The sequence below is a fragment of the Benincasa hispida genome, chromosome 1 (assembly GCF_027475165.1).
Source record: "Benincasa hispida cultivar pf3 chromosome 1, pf3_genome.v1.1, whole genome shotgun sequence".
Taxonomy (NCBI): Eukaryota; Viridiplantae; Streptophyta; class Magnoliopsida; order Cucurbitales; family Cucurbitaceae; genus Benincasa; species Benincasa hispida.
The window spans coordinates 2,174,370-2,196,418 of NC_143478.1; the positions used below are offsets into that span (position 1 = coordinate 2,174,370).

The 22,049-nt window shown below is 30.4% G+C and overlaps 1 protein-coding gene across 1 annotated transcript; it reads right to left on the minus strand.

Annotated features, from left to right (window-relative positions):
- Positions 1–17,836: 17,836 nt before the first annotated feature.
- Positions 17,837–21,712, minus strand: LOC120085638 (uncharacterized). The gene is made up of 4 exons (XM_039041740.2): positions 20,365–21,712; positions 18,960–19,836; positions 18,568–18,683; positions 17,837–18,458 (listed from the first exon to the last, which is right to left on the minus strand). The coding sequence occupies exons 1-4, from the start codon at positions 20,440–20,442 to the stop codon at positions 18,216–18,218; spliced, it is 1,314 nt and encodes a 437-aa protein (XP_038897668.1). The 5' UTR covers positions 20,443–21,712; the 3' UTR covers positions 17,837–18,215.
- Positions 21,713–22,049: the final 337 nt, after the last annotated feature.

The following is a 22,049-nucleotide window of genomic DNA, read 5'->3' on the forward strand; positions in this document are numbered from 1 at the left end:
TTATTTTCATATATTGAATTAATATTTAAACATAATTTTAATTTATATAATGAAATTTTCTTTCCAAGGTGTTAAAAAACTATTTTTAGGAGGTATTGAAAAATAAATTATCCAAAAAATAAAACTTAAATAAATATATGTATATATAATTGTATCATAAATTATATATATACACACACAATAAGTTTTGGTTGGTTCGGTTGATTTTGGTTATTTTATGTGAATCCATGAACCAATCCAACCCATAAAATTTTTATTTATTTGAACCTAACCTAATCTAAATGAGTTGACTTTTTCGGGTCATCGGTTTTTTTTAACACCCCTAATTTTGATAAGATAATCATTTTTGTTAGGTTCAAAATTAATTCGAAACATGACTTTAATAATTTAGAATCAATTTTGATTATATGAAAATTATATTTAATAGTGTAAAATCGAATACTAAAGATATGTTTGGATTAACTTGAGAAAAAAATATTTTTCAAGAATCTCATTTTTATTTAAACACTTTTCATAAAAATTCATTTAAATACTCTTCAAAAGCTATTTTGAGGTTTGTCAAATACTTTTTTTTTTTTAAAAAAAAAAGACTTGTTTTTAAAATTAATCATTTGAAAATGTATTTCAAACCCAACTTAAATCAATTTTGAGTGAATAAATTTGTGCTTTTGCAATGATTTTTTATATATGATTAAAGTGATTTTAACTATTTCAAAATCGATCTCAAAACATACACTAAGTTTATTACTGGTTTTTCTTAAAAAAAAAAAAAAAAAGAAGAAAAAAAAGAAAAAAACACACTATTAGCATTTTCTTACCAAGCGTAAAAATATTCAATAACCTTTTTATTTAATCAGGAAAATCGTTATTATTATTTAATCAATTTCTAAAAGAAAAAAATCGATTCTAAAGTAGAAGTTTAGTTAAGGTCATATTGGTGGGCCTTTTAATACCTAATACATTAAAAATTAAAAATGTTGTTAATAATCACCAAATACAAATTCGAAATATTTTTATCATTCCTCTCTCTAGAATTGACGGCCGCCTACAAATTGGTGGGCTAAGGTTGCCCCACACCACAAGCTTTGGGCAATGCTTCTCTTCTTGTGAATACATATTTGATTCTCTAACTTCCTCTTTCTGATATCCAATGTGACTGCACATGGTGTAACTACCTCAAAAATCTGCAAGGATTTCACAGTATGGCAAAGTTTAAACCATTTTTCTAGTTACTCCAAAAAAATTAGGTTTTGAAAGTATAACTTTGCTCAAAAGACTAGGAAAGTTTGCAAAAATAATAATAATATTTTAAAGATTCAAAATTGGCAAATAATCCAAATTTTGAAAGAAAATGCCAAATGATCCACTCTTCTTCCTTTCTTCTTCACGCTGCTGAGGTTTTCCCCCTTTTTTTTTTTCTTTTTCCTCTTCCTTTCTCCCTCTCTTTTATTCTTCCGCTGTGTCTCTTCTTTTCCTCTGCGCATCTTCTTCTTCTTCGATACGGCGACGTCATACAAGCAACTCCAATACAACCAACTTCGGTGAACAAGAGTAAGAGCGAGAGAGAGGAGTGATTTTGTGAGTGAGAAAAGGAAGAGTAAAATTGGCGAGAGCGAGACCGGAGTGAGCAAGACAAACAAAAGGGAAAGAAGACGACCCATTATTCCATGGATATTCGCAAATGGATCATGAACGAGAGAGAGAGAGCGAGACCAAGAACGAGATGAGAGTGACAGAGATTGAGATGCTTTTTTGCGTACGCATGAGTATATTTTGGTAATTTCACCCGAATTTGACATCAACAAAGAGTCCTTTGGTTTCCTTTAAAAAAAAATGAATCATTTGACATTTTTGACCTAATTTTTAGGTCATCCATATAAATTTTCCAAAAGACTACTCTATAAACGTGAATATTTGAATAACCACAAATAATTTATAAATATTTGACGTTGTTATCAATTTTAGATTATGAAAAAAAATACTAGAGAATTCTTCTTTCAATTCTTCTTTGAATTTTGTAGTTGAAGTGATATATTTAGTGAAGGAACAATCGTTATCTTAAAAATACAACGTGAATAGTTGATCAAATTAATTGTTTTTATTATTTTGTTATATTTTTATAATTTGGTTGTGTTTTAAAGTTGGAGTACACAAACCAATAATGGAGCAGCTGCAATAGTTTGATGGAAATTAAAAGGATTCCCACCTAGTTGGTTCAACAGCTTTTGGCGTCAAAGTCAAAATGAGAAATGACAAATTAATGTAATGTGTTTCCACTTTTTTTAAAAAATATTTTAAGCAATGTTTTTTATTTTTTATTTTAAAAAAAAACTGATATTCATGAAACTCGATAGAATAACCCAACAATCTATCGTCAATCCCCTAATACAGAAAGAGAAAATCTCGGATGAAATTGTCAGAACGGATAGATTATGAATAATTTTATTCTCTCTCTAAGAATTTTATAAAGTTTCAATATGTTTCTCCTTGAAAGAGAAAATGGTTTCAAATAAATTTTGGAGAAATTTCGAGTATGAAAAAAAAATTCGTATTTCTTTTATTTATTGTGTGTTACGTAAATATGTTTTAGAAATAGAGTAGAATCTTCTGACATTAATATGTGATCAATTAGGGACGTTTGGGATAAGGGTACCATCTCTTGCTTAGTAAAAATTATTTCAAAATCTCCAATTAACTTCAGTTAACACTATTTTAAAACTCTCATTTGCTACCGTATTTACTATTTACTACCATTTTTACTATTTTACATTCATCATTTTTTTATTATTTGCTACAGTATTTACTATTTTTCCTTTCTAGATTAAAATAGTTTACACCTCAAACACATACTATAACCCAAACAAAAATAATTACACCTAAAACGCAAACTATCATAACCCAACTATAATAACTAACTCATTGTCTCAAACGCCCCCTAATATTTATAAAGATAAATTTAATATTAAATTTTGCTTCCAATTTTATTAATAAAAAAGTGTTTGGATGGGGCGAATGATGATGTGTAATTGGCGGTCTCAATCTCAACCCATCCTTTTAGATAACTCTCTTTTGTTGTCTTTTTTCTTATGTTACAAAAGTAAAGAAAAAGCCTAACATTCAGGCAAGTGTTGTTGTGGATAAGTATAATGTCTCCTAAGAATTTGAATTTCCATGTCTAGATTTTTTAAGAGAAAAAAATCTAATTAAGATGATTTAACTCAATTGATAAATTCTAATTAACATTTTTATATGTTTTTCAACTTAAAAGAGAGTAAACATGAAAAAAGAATATAGGGACAAAACATCTTTTCATATTTTAAAAAAGTTGAAGATTCAATACCCACTCATAAATATTAATTAAACTAAAAAAAGTTTCAATTTGGTTTTGAACTTTAATAAGCACATTAATTTACACCATTTTTTTTTGTAGTTACCCACCCATAATATTTCTCTTTTCAAACACTGTCATATACCATTGATATTTACTGGGAATCCATTATTCAAAATATTGGGAGAGTGAAGAATGATAAATTGATAGGATTTCGAAGAATAGTTTCGATATGACCACAAAAAATTGATGGAATGTGGGAAGAAAAAAAAGGTTATAAGTTGATGGAGACAATTTAATTATAAAGAAAAAACAAATCAAAATAGAAGAGATTGATTTCTATGATTTAGATAAATATTTTAAAGATAAAGATATGCTAAAGAATATTTCAAAGATAACAATATTCTGAATATGCATATATAAATATAGTTTAAAAAGATATCATTTTTAGGTTACGATGGTTAGTAAATAAATGAAAAAAAAAAAAAAAAAAAAAAAAAAAAAAAAAAAACTTTCATTCTTTTTCCCTAAAATCATGTTGGTCATTTTAGCAAATACTTCATCTATTTATGGTTTTTTTTTAATGAGTGGTTATCTCAACTAATTACCATCCGAGTTTTCGGCATAGTGGACCCGTAGTACGCTTTTGACATCGATGTTGAAGAAAAACAATAATATAAATATGAAAGCTCACGTTTCATTTAAGATACTCAACATATCACATGTACTTAGCTGGATACTAGCTCATCTTCAGTATTAATTTAAGCATTGAAATATGGTGGACAAAGTACCACACCGACACAATACAAATCCCTTTTTTTATAGGGTGAGTCAGATCTAAGACTTCCAAATCCATGTCAGACAAATAAAAAATATAAACTCATTATTGGCATCAAAATTATTGAGATGTAAATGAAAACATGTTAAAGCATGAAAATGACTATTATTTGTAAGAGAAAAAGTAAAGGACTATGATTCAGAATTGGTTTTCCTTCTTTGGAATGACAAAGAAGAAATGCCAGTTGGCCAATCCAGTTTCAAGATATTTTAGAACTCCAATAAGAAGATATTTTCTTTTCAATAATGCATTGTCTTTGAAACTTCTACACAATCTTTAAAATCTTAAATCATACCAAATATTTGAGTAGGTTATAATTATTTTTCTAGATTTTGAATTTATTTTTTCATTTTTGAACCTTAAAATTTGTTCTAAAATATTAGTGAAAAGTAAATGAAAATTAGCATAACAATTAATATATGAAAATTGAAAGATATGATATACATGAAATCGTTCATGTAAATTGACGTGAAAACTAAAAATTGATTAGGTATATAATTTTGATATAAAATTATTGTAACAATGATCTTAATCTTCTATACAGTTGCTAATATAAGCATTGGTTTAGATATCTCAGACTAAAGAAATTAAAAATTTGAATCCTCAAACCGATCACGATTTTGAATTTAACAACTTTTTGTGTAGTTGTAGGTAATATCATATCTACCTTATAATTCTAGGGAATAATTTTAAAGTACTTAAAGGATGTTTCTTGAAACTAATTCTAGAGTTCAACAATAAAAATGAAAAATTTTAAAGTGGAAGATTAATTAAAACTTATCTTGGATATTTTGTGCAGTTTTACATTTTAAAAATCCTATTATGTTTACATCTTGCTTGTTTGTTAACGGAATCTAATATTTTAAACAAATTATCCTAATAAGATCTAAGACTTTAGTAAGGGAGACACAAATTCGTATAAATATAATTTTAGATGCATCGATATAATATTCAAATCATATAATATTGCCAAAACAAGCATAAATATATGGTAGATCCAGAATTTCATGTTAAGAGATACAACTTTATTACCTTTTGAGAAGAAAAAAAATGTAAAATGATGCTAATAAGCTATGGAGCCCACACAACAAGCCTAACAAAGAATGTAGTTATAAATGAAAATGTGTAAATATAAAAAACACAGTTACCAACAATTATTTTAAAAATTACAACAATCTCAAACGGAGTCTAACTTACATTAGTCCCTTATCATTAAAAACTATCCATTTCTTCTAGTAGTCAAATTCAAATAACAAGTTTTTAGTTTTTGAAAATTAATCCTATAAATACTCATTCCACCTCTAAGTCGAGCGTTGTTCTCTATTTTGTACCAACGTTTTTAAAAACCAAGCCAAATTTTGAAAACTAAAAAAAAAACTTATTTTTGTTTATAAAATTTGGCTAAGAATTCAACGTTTATACTTAAGAAAAATGTAAACTTTAGTAAGAAAATGAGAGAAAATGGTTTTAATTTTCAAAAATAAAAAATAAAAAACGAAATAGTTACCAAACGAAACCTTAATTTTTAGTTTTTAGAAATAGGTCTACATCATATCTTTCACTTCTAAATTTCTTACCTAGTTATATGTTTGGGAAAATTAAAAGGATATTGTCCTTTTAGAAACTATTTAGGAAAATAAGGTTGTTTTCAAACTATTTGTAAATATATATATATATATATATATATATATATATATATTTTAATAACTCTTCCTTTCTTGGTTGAATTTTGAACCCTCGACCTTGTCTTTTCTTTTTTTTTTTTCTTTTTTAATTATTACACATTCCACCTTCTTCTTTCTTTCTTCCTTTCTTTTTTTTTTTAATTTTCCATTTTATAAAAACAATTTCTAAAAACATTTTATTATTTTATTTAAACTCTAAAAAGAATAAATTAAAAAAATAATATCTCATAAAAATTTAAAAAAAATGTAAATTAAATATCTCATTTATATAAAAATAATTACAAAAATCAATGTGTCCCACAAGGCAGACATCGTCGATTTCGAGCTGGTTGTATCGTCGACTTCGAACTTGAGGTTGCTCGGGTTCTTCTTGATGTTGCTCAGGTACCTCTGCAGGCGCTTCATAATATAAATATTCATTATGCTCTCCACGACCCCAACCATGCCCATGCACGTATGAAGACGAATGACCAGCCTCTGAGTCATAATGTCCTGAACTAAATGTTGGCATCATCATCATCGGACTAACATAATCAGTTTAACTTTGCGTCTGCATCGTAAGGGGCAACTCTTCCACATTATGTGCAACCTCATCAAACTCATCCTCTTCCCGAGCAGGTCCTCTACGTCTAGGGGCTGGTGGAGGAACAATAGGTATATAGTACATATAATGAATTTCCTCCATATAGCTTTGGTTGTCACTACATATAGCATGAACCTGGTTCGGATCATTCGCAACCTCACAGAGTCAACTGTTGTTCGATCTCTGTGAATTATAAAACAATTAGACAATATTTAAATAAATTTAAATTAAAAATAATTAGATAATATTCATTCATTTACCAGATGACCCACAGCTACTCCCGGACGAGTGACGTAGTACCTTGTGATATTATTATACCAATTAATATATTCTGGAGTGACATTTATGTCAAACTGTTCAAGAGAAACCTCCACTGCAATAAACCTTGCACGATAGTGCCATCGCACTACCAAATATGCAACTTTTTCGAACCAATCTCCAGTCCTTAGGTCAATATCATGCAGTACGGGTTTAGTATTACAAGGCGATGGGATATCCTGCTGAAAACCGAATTGTCTCATCACCCTGTCGGGAAGATGCCACTCACCAATGTGAAAACATATGAGAGGACTCATCGTCCGCCATATGTTTTGACCATTCGTACAAAAATTAGGCAAAGTATGCATAATAATTTTGTACGGCTCCTAAATAACCTGAAACACAAAATATTATATTAGAGAATATTAAAGACAAATACAATAAAAATGTGTATAAAATAATCAATTAGGTTCAGTGTAATGTACCTGTTCAGGTTTAAGCAGATCAAACATGTATCTATACTAGCTAACTACATGTGTGGTTGTCCTAGTCACACAAAATTTGTCTCTCCACCTAAATTTTTAAATTGATAATTTAGAATTTAAATTAACTAGATCAATGATATAAAAATTAAATTGAATTAAAACAACATACTGAGAATTGTAGGCTCGTCCATCTAACTGAGTGTCATTAACATGTTGTAGCTGTGGAGCCATTGTTGAAATTCGCTCACAAGCCCATAGTTGCAAAAGTATGAGAGGCCCAGCTATCTCTCGAACCTTAGGTCTTGTTGCTTTGCATAGTTGTCTATACAACCATGTCAAGCATGCTCCACCCCACGAATACCGCTCCGCATCATGGAGGTTAGCTAACAGTGGCAGGAACATCAAGTGAACAAAATGACTTGATTTATTTTTCAGACTTCCACCCATCATTTGTAGTATATATGCTCGTGCATATCTTATGACGGTTTCCTCGTCTACATCATCTGTGAGCTCACGAAATTGTGTTCCTAACCATATTAAACTTAACCTCAATCCTTTAATCTTGTCGGCAGGTGGGGTCGCACCAAGGTACAGTTGACAAACTTCTAACCAGTCATCGTACATCACTCCGGTGACCGGCTCACCGTCAACAGGTAACCCCAACAACACTTCTATGTCTTGTAGAGTGATAGTGCACTCTCCAACAGACATATGAAATATATGCGTCTCGGGCCTCCATCTCTCGACCAAGACTGTGATCAGATGCCAGTTCAACTGAATAAATCATAATCTGGCAACCCCACAAAATTCAGATGTGCGTAGTAGCGGTAGTATTCGAGGGTGGAGAGGGATAATGCGCTGGAGAACTGCCTCTCGACGCCTGCAAGATATTTCTCCAGTAATATATTCCCGCCATACAACAAACGATCGATGAATAGACTGGTCGTACAAAACATCAGGACCAACAGGTCCTGGGTTTAAAGTCATGATCTGAAAGAAAAAAATATTTATTTCTCAATTAAAAAAATATTTATTTCTCAATTAGAAGAATAATGTACAAATTAATTAAAAGAATAATGTATAACTTAATTAAAAGAATAATGTACAACTTTATAATAAAAAAAAATTGAATATACAATAAAACTATCTACACTTAATTAAATAAACATGATAAAAGAAGTATTTATTTCTCAATTAAAAGAATAATGTAAAACTTTATTGATTACAATAAAAAGTTGAATATACAATAAATTATTATAAAAAAATTAAATATACAATAAATTATAATAAAAAAATTGAATATACAATAAATTATAATAATAAAAAATTGAATATAAAATAAATTATAATAATAAAAAATTGAATATACAATAAATTATAATAAAAAAATTGAATATACAATGAAATGAATATATAATAAAAAAAAATATTTATTTTTCAATCCCTAACTATCTGGAGCCCGTCTTAGTAACAAAGGACACTTCCTTCGATTATATCCTAATTGATTACAAAATCCACATCGTTGTCGAGTGGCTGATTCTGTCCAATCCATCTCGTTGTGATAACGTGAACTTTTCGATCTACTAGGTTTTCTCAACAACGATGGATCAGGATGTAAGACAGGCATATTAGGGTGCATGATCTAGTAATCTTCATGCGGTACAGGTTGAAATTGATGAGAGTAACATTCAGCATACGTTGACAATTTATAGTAGTCCTCAATAAAATCTTTGTAGTTCATGTTAAAATGTGAGCAAACGACCATAAAATGCGAGCATGGAATGTCGAATGCTTGCCACTTGTTACATGAACAGTACTGTTCGGACCTGTTTAGCCTCAATATTTGAACGTTTTCTCCTTTGGCATTGAGACTATGACGTCCGGTCTTCACATGAAACACACTTTCATAACGATCGTATGATTGTACTTCATGTTTACTGGATCGTGCAGCCCATTTATTTATTTCTCGTGTGTACTTGGATTTTTACTCCACTTAGTATTATAAAATATGTTTGAAATAAATTATTAATAAAATATATATATATAAAATAATATTATCGAGTATATTTTTACTCCATTTGACCGTGTGTTGTAGCATTTCCTTATCTTGACAAATCATCCTTTTATACAATTGAGTATTATCAACATCCACAGGGGCTACAATTGGGTCATGTTCCCGAATGCTATCTAGTACATTCATATCCAAATCATTGAATGTATCTGAAAGCATCTCATGTTCACGACCATCGAAATTCAACTCTTCAAATTCGTCATCCGTTTTTGTTCTGAAATCTCTGTACAGGTTGTTAGCTGTCATATCTTCATTATCACATGGCGATGCAACTGACTCCGGATCGGGATCGATACATTGAGTTGGATCTTCAAACTGGTTAAATGATGTATCAGGATCCACCCCTATCCTATTTACATTTACATACAAATGCACTAGATTTGACAGTGGCATTGTCATTGAGAACATCAAGTTCATAGCTTGTGCATACGAAATAGGGAATGACATAAACCTTATTGATCCTGATGGTTCTAGATTAGGATGTCTATATATTATTTCTATCTGATTTGCTCCCATATCTACACTGAGTAACATCCCAACCATTTCAATGAATTCTTCAAATACAATTCCACTGCTCACATTTATGGTAAAACTCACACTAAATGGTTAGTCATACTCAACTCCATCAATACCATCAATCATATTACCATTTGACTTTTTATAACTATTTTTAAAAATAACAACAAATTAAACTTTTCAAATTAAAATGAGGTAAACTTTTTTAAACTATTTTTTCAAATTTAATAAAAAAATAAAAATTAAATTAAATTTTTTCAAACTATTTCAAACTATATTTTCAAAGTTAATACGAAAATATCAACTTATCACAATAAACATAACAACAATAATTTTCATATGAATAAATTAAAATTTTCAAACTATATTAAACTTTTGAAACTATACTAAACTTATTAACTATCACAATAATTTTGTATTAAATTATAAATATCAACTTCTTGAATATAACAATAAACTAAACATTTTAACACTATAAACATCAAAGTTAATACTAAATAAATCAAATATCATAAGAATAAACTAAACTTTTCAAATATCATAAGTTCAACTCACAGATTCGACAGTAGTTTTCTTTTTTCACGTTCACCATTTTTTCCTGTTATTTGTTATCTGACAACAACTACAAAAAATTTTAAAAAAATAATAGAATCTATATAAAAAAAAAATAATATAAGAACAAAAATAAAATGTATAATTATTCTTAAAAAATAAAAATTTAGTAGAGTAACGAACCAGTATAGTTGTGTGAGAATAATTTGTATTAAACGAAATACAAGAAGAGAAATGGAAATGGAAATGGGAGGAGAGGAAGATGATTTCGAAGGCAGTAAGGGGGCAGTGAGCTATGAAGGGGCAGTGAGCAAATCAAGGGGAGAGGAGTTAGCAAAATCAAGAGCAATGAGCTATCAAAGGAGTGAGTAAGCAAAAATGAAGAGGGAGAAAAAATTATCGAAGGAGTGAGTGAGCAAAAATGAAGAGGATGGGGGTTTAAAAGGATGTAGGTCGAGTGTTGAACACTCGACCCACGGGTTTAGGGTAGTTGAAAAGGCACTAAGGCTATGGCAGAGGGGCATGCAAGGAATCAGAGCAAGGGAATCGAATCAGTGGTGGGCAGAGGGAGCATGCATGCAGTCGGTCAATGCATGCAGGGAATCGCGTAGGGGAATCGGAGCAGGGGCAGCATGGTGATAGGACCTCACACTGCATGTCCTGAGTGAATTTAACCTCATGAGCGAGATCCTCCTCATGAACGAGATCCTCATGAGCAAGATCAAGCATTTCTTTAACAAACTATCTTCCTAGCGATGCTCACCTTACCAGTGAGATTCACTCCACATTTCTAGCGAGATTCCCTTCTAGAGCAACATACTCATCACAAAATTAGCAAGATTTCCTTCTAGAGCGAGATCCTCATCACAAAATTAGTGAGATTTCACTTGTCGAGAGTTGAAGTTTCAACTTATGTATGTCGAAACTTCAACTTTCGACAATCCTTTATATATATTGTTTCCAAGTTTTTCTTTGTTTGTCGAGTTCTCAACGTTCAATTAATGTTCGATTTATGTATGTCGAAACTTCAACATTCGACAACCCTAATATACATATTGTTTCCAAGTTTTCCTTTATTTGTCGGGTTCTCAACGTTCGACATCTACATTAATCGAATCCTCAACCCTCGACTTCTAGCCTCGATCTCCCTAAACAACAATATTTCTCTAATAAGTTCAAAACAACCTTATTTCCCTAATAAATTTTGAAAACGACTATATTAATATAAATGGTCCTATATATTTTCTATCAATGTTTTTAAAAAAATCAAGATAAGCTTTGAAAACTTTTATATATATAGATATATATATATATATCGTTTTTAAAAAATTTGTATTTAGATTTTGAAATTTGACTGAAAATTCAACAAACTTAAAAAATGAAAATTATGATAAAAGAATTTAGAGAAGTAGACTTAATTTTGAAAAGAAAACCAAATATTTACCAATCCAGACCTTAATTTTCTTAATTCCAATGCTGCATCTGTTTTCAAACTTATGTCATTTAAAAACTTCTATCATTAACAATTCTTGTGCCATTTTTTTCTTCAGTTTCAAAAAAAAAAAAATATATATCTTGTTTACTTTTGAAAAAAACAATTGTTTAGTTTTCCTAGCCCCCCCTTTTTTTTTTTCATCCTATCTAAGTTTTTTCCCATCTCTAAATGTTATAATTATGAGTAGGGGTGTTCAAATAACAACCCGAACAATCCGGACTACCCAACCCAAAATGTAAGGATTGGGTTGGGTTAGTTTTGTTCGGTTAGGTGGGATTGAATTTTTCTATTTTTATTGGGTTGGGTTGGATTGGATTGTGGGTTGGCCCAATCCAACCTGAATTATATATATATATATATATTCCTCTTTGTTCAAAGTTTGATTTCGTTGTATTTATTAATTTATTAATTTTTAATATTTTTTTTTAAAATTGTTATGATATTTGTCTTTGTTTAAAGTTTATAATAAATATCATAGATATTTGGTATTTGAAATCTTAATTTTATGAGATATTAATTACTAATCATGTGTTCTATATAAATTTACATATTTTTCATTAAAAAAAAAAATATAACCCGACAACCAAACCCAACCCAACCTGAATTTTAAGGGTTGGGTTGGGTTAGGTTGAAAACTTTATTTGGGTCATTTGAGTAGCCGATCAAACTAACCTGAAATTTCGGATTGGTCCAAAAAATACCCTCAACCAACCCAACCCAACCCAACCCATGTACACTCCTAATTATGAGATATGAAAATAATAAGTTCTATGAGATTATTAAGTATAAGCATATCCATATTCTAATAGATCACATAAATGAATATATGTCAATAGTCAAGAAGTAGCATATTCAAATTCTCATCTAAATATTTGTTATGCTAAACAATAAAGCCGTTGTGACTAATATCAAGCCAAGTAAGTTGTGAACTAAGTTAATATATATTTAACTTTCCAACTTTATGTATGTGTGAGTCTGTCTAGGAGTTTGGTCCACCGACTTTATAACTCGGTGTTAAATAAGTCTAACTTCATTAAATCTATTGTGGAAATTTGCATGTTGGTCAAAGCACTTCATCTTCTCATCTTCTCTCTTTTATACATCTATCAAGGATCTTCATTTTACAGTATTGTACCTCAAACATAGATTTTCTAATTCAAACATATTAACTTCAGACTTTAGAACTTAGCATATTAACTTCAGACTTTAGAACTTAACACAACTCTCCAAACATTCCATAAGAAATAAGTAAATATGACTAAATTCTACATTTCTATACAAGGTGACTCACATCTAAAACTTCTATATTAACTTTAGACAGATATGTAATATAAACTCATTATTGAGAGCAACTTATTGAAATGTGAATGGAAAACATGTTAGTACTTAATATGATAGTATTTGTAAAGATTTTGACTAAAATATAGAAAATATTGACTGTATGAGAGAAAAAGTAAAAGTCAAAATATCATTTTGATCTCGTACTTTGAAGTTTGCTCAATTTTAGTCTCTATAATTTCATTGTTCAATTTTAGTATTGTACTTTCAATAAGTCCTAAGTTTAGTTCCTCAAAATTAATTTTTACCAAGATTGTTTAAATAATAATAATAGTTTTCCTGAAAAAAAAAAATATATGAATATATTTTTAAAATTTATAATAAAAAATATTATAGATAATAAAAAAAAGCTAAAAGATTAACAATAAACTATCGTTGGATATTAAATTTAAGAATTATCAAAAGTAAAGAAATTAAAATTAGATAATTAAACTTATAATAAAGAAAACCGAACCAATCCTGAAATATATGGATAAAATGATATTTTAACTAAAACTTATTTAATTTCACCAACAATGTGGTCATGTTTTAAATTATTTTTTTAAAAAAAGGTTCCTTTTTCTGACTATTATCAATGATGAACAGAGAGATGCCAGTTGGCCAATCTAGTAACAAGATATTTTAAAACGCATCCAATAAAGAATATATTTTCTTTTCAATAATGCATGGCTTTCTAAATTATACTATTACCCTAATTAGCATCATTTTCGATCTCATGTTTTTTGTATTAAAAAAACTTCTACTTTTCTTTTCTTAACTAATAAGGTCAGCTTTGATTTAAAGTTTAAACACGGTATTTAATTTATTTCAAATTTTATATATGTAATAAATAAATTGTCTTTTATTGTCATAAACTTTAGAAAGTAGTAAAATCAATTATTAAAATAACTTTAGAACATAATTAATCTTATATGTTTATATTTTCCTTTCGCTTGCTTTATGTTTCTAACTTTCTTCTCTATAAAATTCGCTTCTTTTTTTTTATTATTATTTGAATTTTCTTTGTTTACTCTCTTATCATTTTTCTTTAATTTTGTTCGTCTTAAAATTTTTCTTTCATTTTTTATATAGACGCCTTCATTAGTTTTTTTAGATTTCAAATTTCTATATAACTTTTACAATTCTTATAAATTGAATAATGTATATATTAAAATAAATCATACATCAAATGAATGTACTAATTCGATGTATACGTAACTAACTCAATTAGAATAAGCACGTCTCATCAACATCAATTGTACTTGTTGAACTTGAAAGACTTATATTTGAACGGTCATATCTTATCAACAAAGGACATATAGCTTAAAAGACACTTAGGAGTTGTTTAGGGTGTTGAGTTGAGATATGATGTCAGGTGTTCTAGAGTTTATATGTTTGTGTCTGGGGTGCGGAGTTATTTGGTCTGAATACATATATATATATTGTGTTTGGAGTGAAAAGTTGAATTCATATGTCTAAGGTATCTGATGCAGTTTTTTGAACTCTAAATAATCTAATTTTATGATAACTATTTTTGTTTTGAAACGATTTTATTCAATAATTCTAACCATATTTGTGTTGAATAAAATATGGATTGCAATTTTTCCTTCTAATTTTTAAAACTTTTATTTCTTTCTTTCTTTTTTCCAGGTAATGAACAACGATCAACTCACTATATTTCTTGCAAGAATATAGTTAAATAAAATGGAAAACCAAAAAGAAATCAAAACTTTTCATTCCTAATTTTCCTCCATGAATTTTACCATCATCTTCTTTTTCTTTTTCTTCTCGTTGTTGCTCTATATTTTTACTCTGTCATGAATTTTTTAATTGAATCTCCCCCATCATCTTAACAGCTAATAAAATGTCACCACATTTCTTCAACAATTCCGCATTCAATTCAAATATCCATTTTTTACTATTTCATACCAGAAAAGTTCCAAGAAAAAAAAAATCTATTTTATGTTTTTTTTTTTTGTTATGACATACTATTCAACTATATATATACTTTTCCAAATATTATTAACACTCATTTGATATGTGAAATCAATCAAATAAAAATATCTTTTACAAAATTCTACATATAAATATTGCATTTAATGTAGACAAAATACTATTATTTATATAATGAACAACCCTACATCATACTTTAACAACTTAACTCCACCAACATTTAAAGTTAGTGGGCAAAACATTGAGTTATCATATTATACCAACTTAACTCAACTCATGTCGGAGCCAAACACCTCCTTACATTCAGATAGTCCTATTTCATCCGTCAAGGAAAAATTAGACATGGAATAATAGTATAAGATCAAAAAAGGAAAGAAAAGATTTTCCTCTGAAGACCCTTATATAGTATAAAAATGTTAGATTAAACAACATTTATAGAGTAGGTTATGGTTATGTTTCTAGACTGTGATCGGTTTAAAAAAGAACTTTGAAATTAGTTCCAAAATATCATGGAAGAGGGTTTTTTTTTTTTTTCTCTTGTAAAAATAAAATAAAAATGGACATAATGACTAATACGTAAAACAGGGGTTGTGGTTTCGATATTCTTTGGGTCAGCGTTTGATAAATCATGAGTTGAGGTGTTGGCGGCTAAAGTGCTGGCTCTACTAAAGGGTCTCTAAATGGCGGATGGGTTGAGTTGTTCCAATTTTTTTGGTTCGATCTTATTTCCAAATTTTAGTTAATGTAATTCAGGTCAACAAGTTAGTTGAGTCTTCAGGTTCTTTTAGAGAAAATTAGATGGTGATAACCTAAGACCCATGTAGGTGGGTTTCATTATATTCATCCGTACGAGTATTAAAAAAACTCGATGATCCGAAAAAACCAATCAACCCAATTCAATTCGTGCGATTTGAGTTAGATTATAACTCTTTTGGATTGGGTTGGGTACAAATAAATGAAAATTTTATGGGTTGGGTTGATTCATGGGTTCATCTAATATAACCTGAATCAACCCGAATTTATTATTAATTTTATTTTATTTTATTTTTTTTTTTACTTATAACACAATTATTTATACATATATTGATTTTAATTTTATTTAATTTCAATACTTTTTTAATAATTTATTCTTCAACAATTCTTAAAAATAGTTTCTTTGCACTTTCAAAAAAATCACTATATAAACTTAATTTGAGTTGTTAATCTGAATTCATTATATAAAAATAATTAAATTAGATTTTTGTTTTGCTTTTTTTTTATAACGAAATTTTAAATAAATGAGGACCCGATTAATCCGAACCAACCCAACCCAAATATTTCATGATTGGGTTGGATTAGGTTCATTTTTTAATAAAAGTGATGTGGATTGAAGAAATTTACAATACAAACAATTGGATTGGATCTAATGTTGCAAAAATGCAGGGCATGTCTAATGTTGGGGGTGGTATGGGTAGAAGTCCCACCCATTTGGCCAAGGTCGGTTTTGGGTTCGGATGCGTTGTTTTGTGACCCTATGAGTGTTCTTTCTCCATAATGCAATGGTTCTCACGTCTCAAAAAAAAAAAAATGAAAGACATATGTAAAATCATTTATAATATCGTTCATTTAAATTGGCGTGGAAATTAAAAATTGCTTATTTACGATTTTAACGATAAATTTTGATACGAAATAAAAGGTAACGGCGATCTTAATCGTCCAGATATAAATATTGGTTTAGGCATATAACTCGTCCCAAGAGATTAGAAGTTTGAATCCCTAAATCTAACACGTTATACCTTGACATGTTGAATTTCAAAATCTTCTATGTAATTGTAAATGATGATACACCTACCCTCTAATTTATACACATCACCCTACCATGTTAGGTTTCATCCTTTAATTAAGGGTACTATATTATAAATATTGTAATATGTGTAACATAGATGTCCATGATTAATGACCTAAAAGAGCACGTGTTATTCTTCCATCATCCCATGTGTCATTCTACATATTGTCCATGTGTCTTATGAATACATATCATTAATATCCAAATTATTTCACCTTCTACTTTACCAATTTGTTTATAAGTAGTGGTATATGGTGAGTCTTAGGAAAAAAATGTGGTGAGATACCTAGAGAGAGTTTTTTTAATTTCCATAGAATTTTCACAAATCCCTATTTTCATTTTAATATTATAATTTTTTGGTATTCATATTGTCGTGATGCGTTGTTTTGCTCCTCAATGTTATGATAAAATAGTGTTTTTTCATGAAATTTTTTAAAGTTTAAGGATGTATTTTAAAAAAAAAAAAAAAATGAGAATTTTCAAAGTTAAAGTATATAATTTTTAATTTTAAAAATTATGTTTTCTTTATATATAAGAAAGAGATATTTTATACCCCATTGGTAACTATTTTGTTTTTCAAAATTAAGTCTATAGACACTATTTTCACCTTCAAATTTCTTCTTTTATTATCTAGTTTTCACCAATTGTCTAAAAAACCAAGCCAAATTTTGAGAATTAAAAAACTTGTTCTTGTTTTTTTTTAATTTGGTTAAGAATTCAATCATTGTACTTAAGAAATATGCAAATCATTGTAAGAAATGTGAATAAAATAGACTTAATTTTCAAAAACAAAAACCAAAAACCAAATAATTATCAAATAGGGCTTGCTCGTTTGTTTGTTCAAATACGGATTCTAATATTTTAGACAAATTTCATATGATTCTTATTCTTTATTTGTGTATATAGGAGGCATTAATAAATAAGTAAATATGACTAAATTCTGTACTTCTATATATCTTATAAATCTATCGAGAGTTTTGTTCTACAAATCTACCTTCCCTTTAAAAATGAAAGGGAAAATTACACAATAAGCTTATGCATCTTGCCTACCGAGCAACCTCATAAGCTTGCAGTTTACTTGGCTACATAAATGAATTAGGGATGTTCAGTGTTAACTGGTGAAAAGATCATCCAAATCTCCGCCAGCCAAACCAGTAGCGAGTTTATGTGTCGATATCAATCACGGAGCAAATATCAATTATGTTAGACCTCTACAACTGAGTGAAAATGAAGGAATGATGCAGAAGAATTGTAAGACCATACCAGGATTTGTCAACTTCCGACACAGCTAAGATGACGTTCATTGCTTTCAATATGGAACAACATATGGTAGAGCACAGATATCGATCGAGTCAATCTGCATTGCCTCGGCCCATACATATGGCGTCGTCATCTCCATCTCGAATTCGTGTGCCTTCAGCATCTTCAATTTAGAAGCATTGCTGCTATACAGCCATTCCTGGTCACAAAAATCTGACCATTCCTCCATTTTGGGAACTAAATACACCTGGCTTAAATACTCTAAATCTGGATGTGGTGGCTCTGACTGTACCTGTGACAATTTGGATCAACTTGTTAGAATGAAAGAGCAAGGATAATTTCAGTAAAGTTGTTCAATTCGTGTTCTTTACCAATTTAAGACCATAGATATTGGCTGTTACCTGCCAATTTGAAGCAGCTGGTAGAGAAGATTGGCAAGATTGTAACATCTTGTGGTTTACTCTAGGCAGATCAGAGGAAGTGAACTTTGCAAAGTTACTGGACATATGGTCCTTGGCTGTTGAAAATGTATGCAAAAAATTTAGCAGTGATGTACTAATACAGTGCCAGCCTTGACAAAAACTACAACTTTTCATGCCAATAACCATTCCTAGTAATGTACAATAACAACACTTCAATAATGTTTTTATGAGAAATTATGATCTCAAATCTCATGCAATTGAAATAAGAGCAACTGCCCTTCCTATCCGGCACAGGTTCAAGAGGAAAGGTCCAATGGATCTAATTTTAACACAACAAAAAGGCAAATTCTCAGAATCAATATTCAACTCACCAAAGATTCCATTGGTCTCAAAGTCTTTCCTCTTCATGAGGCTTCCCACACTAGCAACAGATCTGTGGCTGTCCCTGAGATGTTGTGATGTTATTATTGAATCAGGACTGGTTACATCGCCTTCGTATCTTTCTTTTGATTTTTCCATGTTTCCAATCTTCTCCTTTTTCTTCTTTTTATCTCTTTCTTTATGCTTACCTTTCCCTTCCTTGTCTTTGTCCTTCTGTTTCTCCTTGCTTTTCTCATCCCTCCCATTTCCTTTCCACATCTTCTCTTCAGTTCTAGCACCAGCATTCTTCTCCACTGAATCCACCCCATCTTTAGCCATAGGTTGAATAGTCCCCCTCCTACTAAACTTTGACCCTTCCCACAGTCCTCGATCGCCATATTTTTCTTCATGATTTTCCTTATGATCATTCTTCATCTTCCCTTCATCGAAATTATGAGTGACCTTAGCCATTGTTCTATCCATCCAATCATCCGTCTCTGGAAGACAAGCAGACAACTTCTCCCCCAAAAGGTTCCTAAGTCCACTATCACCATCCTTAATCCTCTTAGGCAACTCGGGATCAATTTCGGAAGCACTAAATCTCTCAGGCAGATGGCCACCATAACTAGACTTTTCTTCACTATAACCAGCTGAATGTCCAGGATATCTCTTCTCGGTTAGCCTGCAGTTATCCTTGTTTTTGAGATCTTTCTGAATGAGGAACTGTCTATTGTGACATTGGATTTTATCTGATAGTTTTGACTCATCCAAGGTTCTAGCTTTATCTTTAACTCTGTCTTTCTCCCTGTCCCTTTTATCTCTTTTCCTGCTCTTTCTCTTTTCTTTGTGATCCCTCTTCTCCTTTTTCCTCTTCTTTTTATGGTCATCCTTTTAGTCAAGAGAATAAATCAATGAGCATAAGATAAAACTACATAGAAAAATGAAAACCTTTAGTGTCTTATTTTCATGAATTGGTGATAAATGGTGACAGACAAAAGTAGGAAATGAAAACTTTTTAATAATATCCCACAGACTAGCAAGAAGGTGATTTTGAAAACTTGAATAGAAAAGGCGCAACATCGATTCTATGCACATATCCCATACCAAATACAATAAAATTAAAAATAATAATAATAGCAAACCAATGCAAACCCAGCAACCATCCAATTACCACAGCAAAATATGCAAGAACAGTCACTTTCAGTCTTATGATGCATGATTACCACATGCCAGAAAAGAGCAGGTCATATAGCTCTTGTGAGATTCAATTCAAACAATTTATTACATAAATCAGAACAAATGCTTCAAGTCAATTAGCAAGCATGTAGAACCAAATTCTTCTCTTTCTTTACTATGCCTATGATGAAACTACACAATTCATATAGTTTGCATGATCTGAAGTAAAGTTTGCTCAACCTTTTTCAATAGGTCTAGATCCTCTATCCTAGCTTTGTTTTCATATCCAGGAGGTGGAAATGGAAAGCAACGTGACATTGTACCGTCCAAGAACAAAATCCGCCTTTGAATTCTCGAATTACTTCACTTTTTCTTGTTGGGAATGAAGCAAGTTTGTTCCCTCCTCTGCCCCATGCAGTAATTGTTTTCAACATCTATAATTCTTCTAGAGTTTTAATAGTTTCTGAGCTCCTACCAGAAATTCTCCCATTCAGCAAAAGATATTTTCTCAACTTCCTTTTAGAAACTTATACAATAGCCTTTGCACAGAAGGAATTTGAACAAACAATGCCAAACTAACTACAACACTCAGTCAAACTAATGAAACTTAAGCTTCTTGGCATGAAAATTTGCAAAAAAAGGAAAAATTATGTCAACCCAAATGGTTTCTTCAGTATGAAATGACGACCACTATAACCCAGTCTTCTATGAAGTGCTCTAAGCCAGTCAAGAACCATAAAATCCTCCTTGAATCCAGGGTCCATTGAAAAAATCATCCCCTTCTGAAGATCAAACACAAATAACACAAGAAACTTTATGTTCCACGGATCTATTTTCTCAAATTATGAATCACTGCCAACTCGTTTGAGTATCCATTGTCATCAGTGTCCACCGTCGTTTCCAAGTCAAGAATTGAAGTGGAACTTTAAAGCTCAGCAATGCCAAATCCTCGAAGCCACTTCCTAGTAAACCTGGATCTCACTGAGTCAATCCCCACACTGAAGCAAACACTCAAACGATTCAAAATCCCAAAGAAGTAAAAAAGGGGGAAAAATAGAATGAAATGCTTCTTCAATGAGTGTAGCTGCAATTAGATAGAATCGGGTCGATAAACCCAATAGCAATGGAGTTTTTGATCGAATTCCCGCAAAACTACACAGAGAACTGAAAAGGGCAGATGGAGAATGCGACGATGATCATGGATTGAAATCCCTTGTCCCAACAAAATGAGCATTGCAAGACAAAATAGAACATTCAACAACTTCACTCCCGATTTATGAACAAGGTAGAAGAAAAATTGCGCGATATTAACGTCGACAATCACTTCAATCTTCGCTCAAGTCCAAAACTCTTTAAGAGGGTTGTAAAAGTTTCCTCTGTTTTAGCGATGGAGACTAACTGGGAGATGTTTAGCTCAAGAATTGCAGTCGTGAAAGCGAGAAATGGAGGAGATGTGATCATGGAAACAGTAACAGAGAGTGAAGAAGAAGATGAAGAATAAATTGCGCTGGGAGGGACGAATCGCGAGAGAAAATTGTGATGAGTGAAAAATTCTGACCGAAGAAAAACGAAGAAATGGGAGTCTATTGCCTGATGACGCCCCCATTGGTGCTCTTTTAAGCTCTTAACTCTCCATCTCTGCCCTCCACTTGTCAAAATCCTAACCCTACAAATTACATATCATATATATATTTCTTTTTGACATCGGATATACTATTTTATATGTACTCTTTAAAAGTTAAAGCGTAAGTTAGTGATCGAGTTTATATATAGATGATATTTAGCATCAACGGTTGACAAGTATGATCAATAAAGCATGTGATTTCATCCCCTCTTAATTTTCGTCTCTTCATTTATTAGTAATAGTCTGGTAGAGTGCTTTAACGTTGTGGTATGTAGAATTTATATTATTTGTTATGGTATGT

What these genes read in the sequence shown, in the direction of transcription:
- LOC120085638 (XM_039041740.2), bottom strand. Translation starts at nt 20,442, where the DNA reads ATGTCACGTTGCTTTCCATTTCCACCTCCTGGATATGAAAACAAAGCT. An exon ending in ATCTAGACCTATTGAAAAAG is followed by an intron (nt 19,837 to 20,364) that starts GTTGAGCAAACT and finishes CTTGACTAAAAG; the next exon opens with GATGACCATAAAAAGAAGAG. An exon ending in TGAGACCAATGGAATCTTTG is followed by an intron (nt 18,684 to 18,959) that starts GTGAGTTGAATA and finishes CATTTTCAACAG; the next exon opens with CCAAGGACCATATGTCCAGT.